At 34.7% G+C, this 14,064-nt stretch overlaps 1 protein-coding gene across 5 annotated transcripts in view; it reads left to right on the plus strand.

Annotated features, from left to right (window-relative positions):
* SLIT2 (slit guidance ligand 2) overlaps positions 1-14,064 on the plus strand; it is a 256,998-nt gene that overhangs the window by 232,549 nt on the left and 10,385 nt on the right. For all 5 annotated transcript variants that reach the window (XM_058024095.1, XM_058024098.1, XM_058024096.1 and 2 more), the window contains 5 exons: positions 4,169-4,262; positions 6,117-6,254; positions 6,347-6,587; positions 6,916-7,046; positions 12,125-12,279. In XM_058024095.1, the coding sequence (XP_057880078.1) occupies positions 4,169-4,262; positions 6,117-6,254; positions 6,347-6,587; positions 6,916-7,046; positions 12,125-12,279 (759 nt within the window). The remainder of the gene's footprint in view (positions 1-4,168; positions 4,263-6,116; positions 6,255-6,346; positions 6,588-6,915; positions 7,047-12,124; positions 12,280-14,064) is intronic.

Below are 14,064 nucleotides of genomic sequence, written 5' to 3' on the forward strand. Positions count from 1 at the left end.
GTGAATTAACACACAGAAGAAACACAAACTGACCTGTGAATCTAGCGAACATACAGCTTTGGTTACCTATATAAAGCATCATCAGTATATATCAGTATTTCATAGTGTTGTCTGACTGTTTGAGTCTGCATCATATTCTATGCAAAATCTCAGTAAATATTTGTCTTGAGCTTGGAGGGTCGTGTTCGTTCATAATTCCACTGGTTTCAATGCTACTCTGTACCAGAACTCAGACTTCCTTAGATTAATTAAGCCAGATGTCTTGTGAAAAGGGTTATTGCTCATTCTAATTAAACTTTGGAAGCTTTTCACAGGTTTTTTGACACTTTATCCACTACTTACTTTTAAACAAACTAGTCTGTTCCTTATTCTCCTACATACAGAAATGTTCCAATCTTTTAAAAATATAATTACTTAGCCAAGCTCTTACAGAAGCCTCAGTTACAGTATTATTAGATGAATAAACTAATGTCCTCACAGATTGGTGTCAATTTTTTGAATTGAGACTTTATTCCTCAGCCTTTTCTGATTATTTTGAAGTATGCTCTTTAAACTTTGTATTATGTTTCTCAAATCAAGAAACTCTATAAGATTTCCTTCCAGTAAAGCCAAGGAACCTAACTTTGTAAAACTGTGGTTTTTTGTCCAATTAATGTTTCACTTTAATCACTATCTTTTCATTTCAACAAAATTAACTACTTCTCATTTAAATTCTACTAAAACTACTACTTGTCTCATTTAAATTCTGAATAACACAATGGTTGTTCAGTATGTTGAAGGAGGGGTTTCTTTACCATGAAACTATATTCTTCAGTGGTTTATATTCCATATCCCATAATTTACATACATTTTTATTAACTTTTTCAGAAACAGTTTTATTTTGGCCATGAGAATTCTCCATTCAGAAAAAGATCTATTAGCATTTATTAATATTAGCAGTTATTAACTATTAGCTGTAGAAGACCTTGAATTTGGGTTACCTTGTCTTGTTATTCTGGTATCTAAATCTTCATTCAGAAATTAAGTATCTGATGTACATATTTTATTACATCTTGATATTTTCTTTACTGATCCTGTGTACAAGTCTGCTATTAATGCTATTTTTTTTTTTTTAATACCTAAAGGTTGTACTGACTTTTATGGTCATAGTAGTTTTTTACATGAGTCTTCTGCTACATGGCCACCATCCTGTTTTCTATTTGCTACTGACTATTTAACTAAAACTCCAAGGATATGATTCACTGTGCATGCAGTTTGCAAATGCAAGGGACAAGTTTCCTTGCTTTTCTGCTGTCCCAGCACAAAAAGTTCTGCTTCTATGTGCTCTTCTACATAGTACTCAGATCAAACTCTGACCATAGTCTCAAAAATGCCTGGTGATGTTTGATGATGTTTGCAAACCATTTGGCTGCAGTGTGCCTGGTAGTGTAACACTGATTTTATAATTTGAAGTGGACATTTTTCAAAAAGGAAAACCTGTTTAAAACTGAAATGCCCAATCATTACGTAGGATTCACAGCCAAGAGTAGGAAATAAGGAGATTTCAAGTGCCCCTGAGCACTCCTCATGAGGTGATTCTGCTTTCAGTATCGTTCTGAAGATATAAGGGCCAGCAACCTATGAATACTAAAATGCAGTGTACTCCAAGAAATCCTGTATTTTATTTTAATCCTGTATTTTACCTGGGGAAGGATTTATAAAAACGTACAGGCTTAGTTATTATTGAGTAAAACTATTTGCCACTCAAGTTATTTCAGAAATCTGTGCCAATGATGATCTAAGCCAGATCAATGTCCTGTAGAAAAATCAGTTCAATAAATTTGACAGGAATGGTAAGAATGCTTGTTCCTACTATGCCACTCCTAAATTGCATTTTCCAGGTAGTTTGGTCTTCTTTTACATTCATTGCTGTGAATGTATAAGAGACAGCAAACTCCAGCCCTGCTTGGGAGATAGGCTCAATGTGTCACTTTCAGAAGCTCTCTGATATGCTGTCAGATTTAATAATCTTGGGAATATTTAGAGGTGCTTTTATACAAGTTAGTACTGTACAACCACATTTTTTGTTACTTGTAGTTGGAATGTCATGTATTTTTCAGTTCTGCATGTAATTTAATATACAATATATGCCATAATAAGATATTTTTATTGGTGTGTATCTAAACTATGGGAATGTGAACAAACTAGGTTAAAACAACAGAAATTTTTGCTTATTCTACTCCCATGATCCTTAAAATCTGAACTCACTGTTCCCATACTTACATCTCAGTCTTAATCACTGCTGCTCTTTGAACAGATTTCAGCTATTACAAGTTGACTAAATGCTATGTGAAGAACAGCATTGAAGACCTATATATATATGAGTTTGTTTGAACAAAACCCTTTGAAAAGAGAAAGGGATCTGGGTTTTGTTTAATATATCGTGGGATGAAAACAATCCCTGGTATTTCAGGATTCTTTGTGCACTGACCTAGTCATAACAATTGCACATTTCCAGACTAATAATTCTATTGAGAGCTTGAAGAGGCTTTGAGGGTAGAATTATAACCCTTTGTATTTGTCATCTTCAGTGGCCTGCATTTGATCTCCATTCAATTTCCTACATGTATTGACTAAGTCATGTTGTTACTGACAGTTTTCCTGAGGCTATTAAGTGACCTGTTCATGAGGGCTATTCTCTTATGTTATCCTAAACCTTTCCAACCTTTGGTTTGTAGAGAAAACACACTACTTGCAAATAGAGAATGTGGTATTTATTTATTCATTTATTTATTTACTTTTTTTTTTTAAATCTTCGTATAGACCCAGTCTGGGTCTTTTGAATGGCTGCAAAATACTTGTCTAGCTGTTTTTTTGCTTGTCCTCTCATTTTTGAAGATGTAGAGGTCTCATGTCGTATTGCACTTGGTATATGTCTTTGCTCCTGCTTCAATTTTCCTTTTTTTCTATCCTTGGTTTAATATAGACTGTTTCTCAGCTCTTTTTTGGTTTATTTGTCCACTGCACTACAAGCCACTGCCATGCTCAGCTCAGTAAAACTGAGGGATACCAAATATCACCTCTTTGAAGGCAAGTGCAGTTTGAGCAGTGAAAGTGTCTGATCATTCCCTCATTTCTTCTGCTCTTCTGTTTGTCACTGTCACTGTAATGTACAGTTCTACTTCTCTTTGCTTGCCAGAGCATGTGTTATTATTGGAAGGGAATAAAGGACAGGGACAACCCTGCTGCTTCCATGGTTTCAGAGTCTGATGGACTTGTCAGTCTCTGTATTCAGCAGGCACAGGATTTATGCCTGTATATTACACATATATTCTTCATATGGATGCTGGAATAAGTATACCTACCTTAAAAAACAGTGATTACAAGCTTAGCAAGTGTACAATCCATGGCATCATCTGATAAGTTAGTCAGGGAACAAGATATTGTTGATCTGTGTACAAACCTGTGTTTCTTTTTAATAAAGTTGCAAATAAAAAAAAAACATATTAAAAAACTTTTTGGATTATAAGCCCATTTTGGAAACTAGAGCCACTGCCTCTATTAGCAGGGAAGGATAGACATTTTACATAGTTTTTTTTCTTTTCTTTTCACAGAACAGATTATAGATAATTATGGTACATTAACAAATGCAAAAAAGGGAGAGTCATATTTAAGGAAAAGTAGAAAACAAGTTTTCATTTTTGGATAATTGGAATTGTATTGACATGCAGTGATATTAACAGTTTTTTTTCAGGTAATAGACTACTTATAGTGATAGTGCAAATCTGGATATATCTGTGTGTTATGTGCTTAGTAATAAGTAAAAGAGAAGCATATTGATGGCTTTTTTGTTCTAGTGACTTCAATCACTAGTGTTGCTATATAGCAAAGCTAAATAAATATTGTAAAAGAAAAAAGAATTACAAAATTACCATTTATATCCATATATAGATGATTGAACTTGATACTGTTTATAAATGATTTACCAGGTATATTATTATTTATTTTTGTTATTTCTGTATAACCATATATTTATATATTAATATTTATCATAAAGGTATTTATTGCTATGTAAAGAAGTATGCATATTTTAGTGTTAGGAAAGGAATTGCTTTTAAAATTCTGTTCATTTGTATTTTCAGGTCACTGTGATAATTTCACTGAATTGACAACATACATTGTATTTCAGGTGAACTCTGTGAGGAGAAATTAGATTTCTGTGCCCAAAACCTGAATCCTTGCCAGCATGATTCAAAGTGTATCTTAACACCCAAAGGATACAAGTGAGTCTGAAATGTTAATAGAGTCTGACTGGATCGAAGTTTGTATTTTTGTATCCTGCTTAGCTTCCTTTCTTTCTGTTTAAGTGGAAGCAAATTCTATTCTCGAAGCACTAATTATGATTATTATTAAACCTTATGGCAGAACAGGCCATTATTTTCATGTAGACCTGCATTATTATCTTAAGTATGTTTTACTGAATTTCACTGATCTTTAAAAGGTCTAATTCCTACCAGATTTTAAATAGAAACACAGGCAGCCTTTATGATGCTTTATACAAAAACCCTTATAGGAGTTTGAGCAGTAGGAAAATAATTGCATTTAATTGAAGTGGAATAATTATATTGCTTTTAGAGAAGTAATTGTGAAAGAGGTTATTAGGAAGGCACACTGAAAGGTACAAAGTAAAGAAGTCCCTCCCCAGGAAAGCTAATCTTTAATTACACCATATCCTTATCATGATTAATTAGTATGTAACAATTTAAAGTTGTTTTAATAGGCTTTAGGTTAATAAATACAGGAAACCTGCAGATTTAAATTGTTCTCAGAAGAGCCTGTTTTATGCACAGCATGCTTTTGTGCTAAAATCAGATTGTCATTCCCAATACTTGTGGATGACATTTTATTTAAAATATGGCATAAAATATTAAATATTCAGTTGAATGTGAAATTAAGTTGATAGTTTCAAACTGGAAAATAGAAAAATTGTTTGGTTTCTGTTGTAGTGCATTATGTTTGTTTTTTCCTGTCACTTCAATAAACCTAGTTTAGTGTCGAATACTTTACTCTCCAGTTCATTATTCTTTCCTGTTACTTTTAAATCAGAAAATAGCACATGCAGTATACTTCAAGATGTATCTCAGTCAGACTTTTGATATGTTGCTTTATATTCTTTTTATCTTGTCTTGTTTATACCTGTTGTTGAATAAAAAATGAAACATATTTAATTGAAGTGCTAAATTTAAACTTACATGGCTATTTGAAATCACTTTTGCCAGCTTAGAGAAAATTTTAGATAGTAAAAGAAATGACACTGAGGAGGGAATCACAAGATCTAATGAAATCAATTAATTACATTTTAATTTTAAAAATATCATATGGATGCATGAATTTGTAATATTTTCCATTAATTTTTGACAGAGTTATGAGAATTCTCTCAATCCTATATATGAGAATTCCCTGAAGGAATGCCACTAGCATTAGCAATAAGTTTCACATGGAAAAAAATATCCAAACCAACAAAAAATCAAAAATCATTACATACTCTCTTGAGGATGGGCTGTTTCTAGACCAGTGGGACTTCAGGGAGGACAGATGATGGGTTTTGAGACTTCTGTTAGTTCATGGAACTATTTTTAGTAAATCAGACTGGTGGAACATTAGGAGTAAAAGAATTATGCATAACCCTTTAAACTGCATAAATGGACCATTGGTCTGTTCACAGCTGTTCAGTTGACAAATAAAATAACCATCAGTGGCAGCTTCGGATTATTTGTCTTGGTTTAAAGCATATTGATTAGGTTTAGTGTTTGCAGCCATGAATAACATCCTGTAACATTCTGTGTTGCTCATAAATTCTAAAACCTGCCTAAGTTATTCATGAGGGCTCTCTAGATTTGCACACAATTCTTCAATATAATGGCAGGTGTGTAAACATTTTAACTAGCAAACCTGTATTTATCACATATGTAGATTCCCCATCTAATAGTATGATGAGGCTATAAAGTCTTTGCACACAAAGTATTAGGAATGCCTTTTTTTCCTTGATTTTTAAACAATACAGTAGTTCCTTAACTTTTTTATAATCACAGTGGGTCATTAAAAGGCACTGTGCTATCTGATTTGCTGTTTTACAGATGTGATTGCACACCTGGATATGTAGGTGAGCATTGTGACATTGACTTTGACGACTGCCAAGACAACAAATGTAAAAATGGAGCGCAGTGCACGGACGCCGTTAATGGATACACCTGCATTTGCCCAGAAGGGTACAGGTGAGAAAGATCTGAAGGCAGTGCAAACATGGATGTCTTCTGTCACAGTTGCTTTTTCTTGGAAATACTGATTGTTTTCTGTTTTCATTTAGTGGCTTGTTTTGTGAGTTTTCACCACCAATGGTTCTACCACGCACCAGCCCTTGTGATAATTACGAATGTCAAAATGGAGCCCAGTGTATCATAAAAGAAAGTGAACCCATCTGTCAGTGTTTATCAGGATACCAGGGTGAGAAATGTGAAAAGCTCATTAGTATAAACTTCGTCAACAAAGAATCGTATCTGCAAATCCCTTCAGCTAAGATACGCCCCCAAACCAATATCACTCTACAGGTAAGTTCGCTCGTCTTGTGGATTCTCTTTTCTGGAAAAGAGAGTAAATGACTTTCCATGATGTGGAAAATGACCCAAAGTTGTCATTGGCTCACTTAAAGAGCTTTTCACAGTTTGAGCTAAAAATCTAGAAGAGTTAATGCAATAACTCTATATTCACATTGAAGTAGATGGGCTTTTTATAGCAACAGAAACAGGTTGTCCTTCAAAAAATAATTTTATGATTAAGTAACAGACTATGGCAGTAAATTCAGAGATTCACTTCATACCTCATTTTGATTAAATACCTAATTTTTGTGGTTTCTAAATATTTCTGTCTTTTAACTAGATTGCCACAGATGAAGACAGTGGGATCCTGCTGTACAAAGGCGATAAAGATCATATAGCAGTGGAACTGTACCGGGGTAGAGTGAGGGTCAGCTATGACACAGGATCATATCCAGCCTCTGCTATTTACAGGTGAACCTGGATGAAACACATTTGTAACTGAAAAAAACCTACATTCATTACTTGTATCAAAGTCACATTTTTTAATACATGGTTAAAGGAAATATATGCAAATTAATGTGTTGTCAGACACTTAAAACTTCTTGCCAGAAGATGTGATTTGGTTGGCAAGTAATTCTAATGCAGATATGTCAGGCAACTAGTATGTTATTTGATGCATTAAAACAGAATAAGAGTTAGCTTTCCGTATAATATTTATTTATTTACATTTGTAAAGCTCACATGTAGCAGTGGAGTTTTTTCTTAGTTGTAACTGCCAAATAATTTCCTAGTGTACTGAGTAAAATTAAAAACTACAATGTATAAGCAGAAATTAAATAGAAGCTTCTCTTCTCTGTTAGGCAGTCATATAATGTGGGATTTTTCCCTGGCAAGTGAAGATAAAGCTAAAAACTTGATTTCTGAAAAAAGGCACTATCTTTGAAAAATAAATGGCTTTTGCTTCCAAAGTCATTAAGAGAAAGAATCTACAGCTGCTTCAGTAGCATAATTTTTGAGGGTTTTTTTTTTAAATCATATTTGTCTGTCTCTCTGAAAAATTACCACCTGAATTTTTTGGGAGGTATTGTATAACGTCACAGGAATTAGCAAACAGTCATTGCAAGAGTGAGCAGAAAGACAAGAGTCATCACTTCCTGGCCTTGATTTCCCTCTTGGTGCTAAAAATACGTTCAGAAGTAAAGGGGAAGTATTAAATCAGTTTTCCTTGAATGTTCTTTTCACTCTATTTACAACTTTTATTGTAAAATTATATATAGGTATATTTGCTTCTAGAGTTTATAACAGTGACACTGTTCTGCATTCTGTTAGGGACATTTCAGTGAAAACAAATTATTTTTATAAATTATTATACTCCTATTCAAAATAATATTTTTATTTTCTGTCTGGGTTAGGGCTACACAAGAAATTTAGATTCTTTTTTCTCAGGAGTTTAACTATTTTTGTTTATTTTTATTTAATCTGTCTGAGAATAAGAAGCACTAGGAATAAGGGTCATATGTAGTTCCAAGTTATTTTGGCTCCCATTTCTATAATCTATTTAGAATACTTCTCTTTCAACACATATATGTCCTTCCCATAAATTTGAGCTTTCTCTGGCATTATTGAAATGTAATAAATACTGGTAATTCACACTTGTCCATTATAGTCATCTATAAAGATTAATCTAGAAAGATTGAAAACCAGTACTCACACAGAAAAAAACCCAAACAAACGTAAACATGGGGGGAGTTAATAACAAAGTGACTAATTAACAAAGAGCCCCAATTAGGTTACTGTTTCAAAATAATGAGAAGCATCTCCTTTACATAGTTGGTCTCTTTTGCATTATGTGACAAATGAAGAATGTAAGTGTAGTGAAAAAAGGGACAGGAAATGTAGTGAAACCTTACAGGGTGACACAGTTGTTTAGTGAAGCAGATACACAGGATACTTATAGTTATTATTTTTAGTTTCTGTTATTGTTGTTAACCTACATTTCATTTCTGATAAGCATGATGGTGAGTTTCTGAGATATTTGAAAGCTATCATGGGATAGTCCAACTGTAGTGAAGTTTTCTGCTGCTCAGACAAGGCTGAGGGCAAATCTTATCTCTTTTTATAATTTTCTGAAATATTGTAGCCAGGTGAGGATCAGAGTCCTCTCACAAATAACAAGCAATAGGACAAGAGGCAAAAGCCTTAAGTTGCACCAGGGAAGGGTTAGATTGGATATTAGGGAAAATTTCATCACGTAAATGGTTGTCAAGCATTGGAACAGACTGCCCAGGGAAGGGGTGTAGTCACCATTCATGGAGATATTCAACAGAAGTGTAGATGAGGCACTTAGGGACATTGTTTGGTGCTGGACCTGGCAGTGCTGGTTTAGTTGCTAGACTTGATGATCTCAGAGGTCTTTTCCAACCTAAATGAGTCTGTGATTTCATCATTCTATTTTGGAAGCCACATATTCATTTCCACATTTGTGTATAGGTATGTATGTGCATCTAGTGATAGCTCTACAAACTGTGTCTGTTTAATGTCTATTTCAGGTTCTAGAAAGGAGTATGTTGTAGCACAGAAACTTTTACACAGTTTACTCAAATCCCTTCATTATTTCCAGTTCTTACTGTTTTACCCTCCCAGAATCTTTTTGATATCTCCTGCCCTTTTTAAGGTCTTTATCTTCTTTTTATCCATTCATTGCATGTTGTCTTTCTGTACTTTTGTTACTTATTAAAGCTGTCTCCTGGAATGTTTCCAGTCCTTCCTTCCAGTCCCTCCCTTTTGCTTCCCTCCTGTCCTCCCAGTTCATGGGAACTGACTGCAGGAGGAGCCTGCATCCCAAAAGGAGTCATCAGTCAATCTGAGAAATGAGATTGTGACACTGCCAAGACCAATAAATAATATTCATTCATTGGAGATGCTTATTTGGAAAAATTTGATCCACTTGTGTTTTATTCTGTCTGGGCATCCATTTTTAAATGTTAACTGTTTTTTACATAAAAAAAAAATCTTTCATTCTGTAAACTAGTTTTCATCATATATTTATTGGAAATGTGGGACTATTTATTCCCAGATCATTATTCTTCTACAGAGTACCAGAAGCCTTAAATCAGTTCTTCTTACAGCTTTTCATTACGATCTATGCATTCAGCTCTCATATCTCCAATGGGAAATGGGCTAGAAGTAATGTAAGTGCATTGGCAGGAAATGTTGCAAATGTGCCTTGAGTCTATTTCCTCTTCAATTTAAACCATCCTTACCTAGGAGGGCTTCTCTTTCTGCAGTAAATTTTTACCAGTGTAACAGTTTAAACCAGAGGCTTTTGATAATCAGTCTTATCAGAGACACATTCCCTTTACACACTATGGTTTGTATATCCCTGGAACTACCCCTTGCTCTAAAAATGCATATTTTGTGTTTCTCTTACTCTTCTAAATACTATTGAGTGAAAGGTTTAGAAGTTGTAAAATAAGTTTCCTTGAAACAAGAACATTATATCAGGGTTTCCTGCTTCCTTAAGTCAAGAAGTTATATGAACTTTGATTTTTTAGCACATTTTTTTGGCTGGATTCATTGAAATGTGTTAAGTAACTTAATCTCAGCATCTTTTATATTGCTTGATCAGATCAAACAAACCTCTTGATACTTTGAATAAGTCTTTCTCCTTAGGAATGATAAACCCTGGCTGTTTCCTTTCCCCCCATGGAAACTGGCAGTCCCCCTCCTGGCAGCTCCCATGAAGTGTTTATTGTGCCAGTGTCTGCTCTGTCATGTGTTTGCACTCTCAAATAGAGCTGGGTTTATGTAAAGCATGCATGCTACCATGCAGATCCTGATCCACAGTGAGCAAAGGCTGTTCACAGAGTTGGTAATAAATGGCTAAGAAGCTATTTAATGTGTCACAGCTGTGAATGACCAAGTGTGCTGCTGATCTGTTCCAGGACAAAAGCAGTTAGCTTAATTAAAACATCACTAAGGATGTTTTAAGGTAATTTGCTTGATTTTTGCCTTGAGATTTAGGAACTTAATCCCTTTCAGCTATCCTGCTTTCTCAATGAGAAGAGCTAATTGACTGTGTGACTGTCCATTTCAGGCTATCATACAATTGGTTCATTTAAATAACTTTTTTCAAAGGATTAAGCACACTTATTTGATGGTGCCCTGAAACAAATAAAGGCTTTCATGGGAATGCTTTTAATGTCTGGTCGCTGGACTGCAGCTCACACCTTGCATGCATATATACACCTCTGTTTCTGCAATGGAAAATGGACTACAATTTGTGCAAGTACAATGATATATTCAGTCTCAGAACTGAGTAATGACATTCTTCCTTCTCTGATGTATTTAAGTAGTGTTCAAGTGCAGAGTAGTTTCTGCACTTAAGCACTTGCTATGTAGATATTGAAGCTGATAAGAACCAGCAGCTTTTTTTTGTGTCCAGCAGCATGACTAAGCTCATCTTTAGGCAGGGTAAGCACCATGCTTGAAGCAAGCATTTTCACCTTGAGAACCTTCAGGCATTCTCCTACTAGTGAGTTAATATCTTGTTAGTAAGCAGAAGGAAGTGGTATATGTAGATGAGAGAAAAAACATTACAACATTCATATTCACTGTACTAGCCAGAAGCTGAACACACTTCAGTAACCATGCACAATAAAGATAAAAAATAACTTTATTGCAAGTGTTAGTGGAACTGTCTGAACCAATGATATGATTTTGTCTGGCAGGCCTAAAGTTAGATGCAGTTCCATATTCCATGAAATAGATTTATGTATCACTGGATTTGACTCGGGCCTTCATATTTGCAAGATATGTAAACCCAATACTCTGCAAAATGTAGGATACACACAGACTTGAATGCAAATATGATCTTTAGGTAACATTAGAATCACATAATGGTTTAGGTTGGAGGGGACCTTAAACAATCACCTAGTTCCATCTTCTTTGTTATGGGCAGTTACAGTTTCCACTAGATTAAGTTGTACAATGCCCCATCCAACCTGATCCTGAGCATTTCCAATAACAGGTCTACAGATTCTCTGGCAACTTGTCCCAGTGTTTCATGTTAACCCACCCTCATATTAAAGAATTTTTTTATATCACTTTTTTTTACTTAATAGCCTCTATCTGATCTATATATACTCTCTCTCAGTTTAAAACAGTTGGGTTGTGTCCTGTTACTGCAGGGCCTGGTAGAAAGTCCCTCTCCATATTTCTTACAAGCCCCCTTTCAGTGTTCAAAAGCTGCTATGAGGTCTTCCCAGAGTATTCTCTTCTCCAAGCTGAACAACTCCAAATCCCTCGGCCTGTCTTCATAGAAAAGGAATTCCAGCCCTGTCATCATTAGTCCAGAAGAAGGGATGTATTGTATTGTATTGTACTGGCTTTTAAGCATATGTGCATGTCTTTGCTTAAAATGTAGTTTTCAGGGGAGTGCACTCCTACAGAAGTTCTGTTCTGAAACTTTACTGACTCTTAAAGGGGAAAAGGTAAAAAACTGTTATAACCTGACCATCAACTGTTTATTATTAATGTTTATTTTGCAGTGTGGAAACAATTAATGATGGAAATTTCCACATTGTGGAGCTGCTAGCTATGGATCAGGTTCTATCTTTATCCATTGATGGAGGAAGCCCCAAGATAATTACCAACTTGTCCAAGCAATCCACTCTGAACTTTGATTCTCCGCTGTATGTAGGAGGTAAGAGGATTTTATTGCTTCTTACTAGAGGTATTATAGACAATTTACTGTGGTAACATGTTTTAAGAAACACATGCTTGTGTTTCCTAAAGAGACTCATTCATTGACATAACTCCTTAAGATGAAACTTTGTCAGTTAATGTCAATAGCTTCAATTTTAAGAAATAATATGTTGTGAAACAACACTGGTTCCTTTTCTATAACTATGTTTATTTTTTATGACTGTAAAATTTTGTAAATTTCTGCTGTTATTTAGCCTTTTATTATACTGAAGAAGTGTGCTCAGCTTTGCTTAGCTGCATGAAGATTTAGTGATGCCTATTCAGAATGTATAGAATGGTAGCATTCTGTTCTGCTCATTTTACATTCCTGTTTCCCTGTACTGGTATCTGCTGGAAATGATAGCAGTGTGTAAAGACATGAAATATAATTTATGTCTGGAGATCTTACTGCTTAGGGCTGATAAGAGGTAGGACACTAGGTAAGAATGAGCCCAGACAGTTGCCTCACTGTATGTGTCAGGGCTTAGGTTTTGTTTGTTTCGAAAAAAAAAAAAAATTGTTTGTTTAATTGTTTGTTTAACTTGAGCAGCTAAAATATTTGAAAAAAATTGATCATTTGATGCCAGTTACTCTGTAGACCTGTGAGTTCAAACACTTTGTTTTAGCTAGCAGTTCATGCTGGATTTCTTTGGACCTGTGTAATCTAGGTAAAAGTCAGAAAATTCAGCCAACACTTAGAGCCTCGTAAATTGGTAGCAAGTCAAAGTTCTTAAAAGTTCAGAGGTTTGGCATGGTTTTTTAAATACTTTTTAAAAGCTACAGGTTTTCATGTTCTAATTATTTTAAGCTTATACTCTTACAACAGGCATGTAAGGAGTTTCCTTCTGATCCGTTCTTTCTGTTAAAAAAAATTGACTTTCGTTTTCATTTTGCTGATTTCTTTTATATCTGAGAATAACTTTTAAGACTTAAGCATCTTGCCTCCTTGCAAAAAACTGTGCCATCAGTAGTGCATTTGTTCGATGTACTGATGCCTTCAAACGTGGATTGCCCTCCAAAAATGCATATTGCATTTTCTCCTGTGTATCATTTCTGTTTACGCAGTGTCCTGTGCCACATTTGGAAAGGGGATCCTAGATTCTCATAGGACACTGTGTGCTTGCTTACTTGTGTTATCAACATCAGTTTGTTTAATGACTGCTGAGGCTAATTGTACTGCTTGAAAGCTGAGTTTAGTGCAATAGATTATTAGATTATTAGAACAATAAACCTCCTCTCTGTTATAAGCACCTTTTGATGAAATGAGGCCAGACTGACAACTGTAAACATTTATTCTGGGCACATTGTTACCACTGCAATGCTGATTTGTGACATTTGGTTCTCTTCCTTGCTTCTTCACCCTGCAGATCTGTGCCTCCATTCAGAGAATCATACTAATCTGCATTGTCATCTTCAAGTATTGGAAGAATAACTTTTGGAAATAATCTTTTCTCTTAGTGGCTTGATACATAAGTGCAGCAGTCTTCTGCATTCTAGTGCATGTTCCTTAGGGAGGTTCCGTGTTTATTCTATTATTATTTTTCACATTCAGGCTCCAAACAGACAATTAGTCTGCTGTCGTAGAAAATGTTGATCCAAAAAATAATAAAAACCAATCATAGAAGCACATTGTAACAAAATAAAGGAACAAAACCCAGTAGGTTGACATTCAGATTTTAATCTTTCCTCTTCTTTATCAAATTTATCTGTTTATGATTTTTTAAAATTCTCAAGACAGGTATTT

This window comes from Melospiza georgiana, chromosome 5 (assembly GCF_028018845.1).
Source record: "Melospiza georgiana isolate bMelGeo1 chromosome 5, bMelGeo1.pri, whole genome shotgun sequence".
Taxonomy (NCBI): Eukaryota; Metazoa; Chordata; class Aves; order Passeriformes; family Passerellidae; genus Melospiza; species Melospiza georgiana.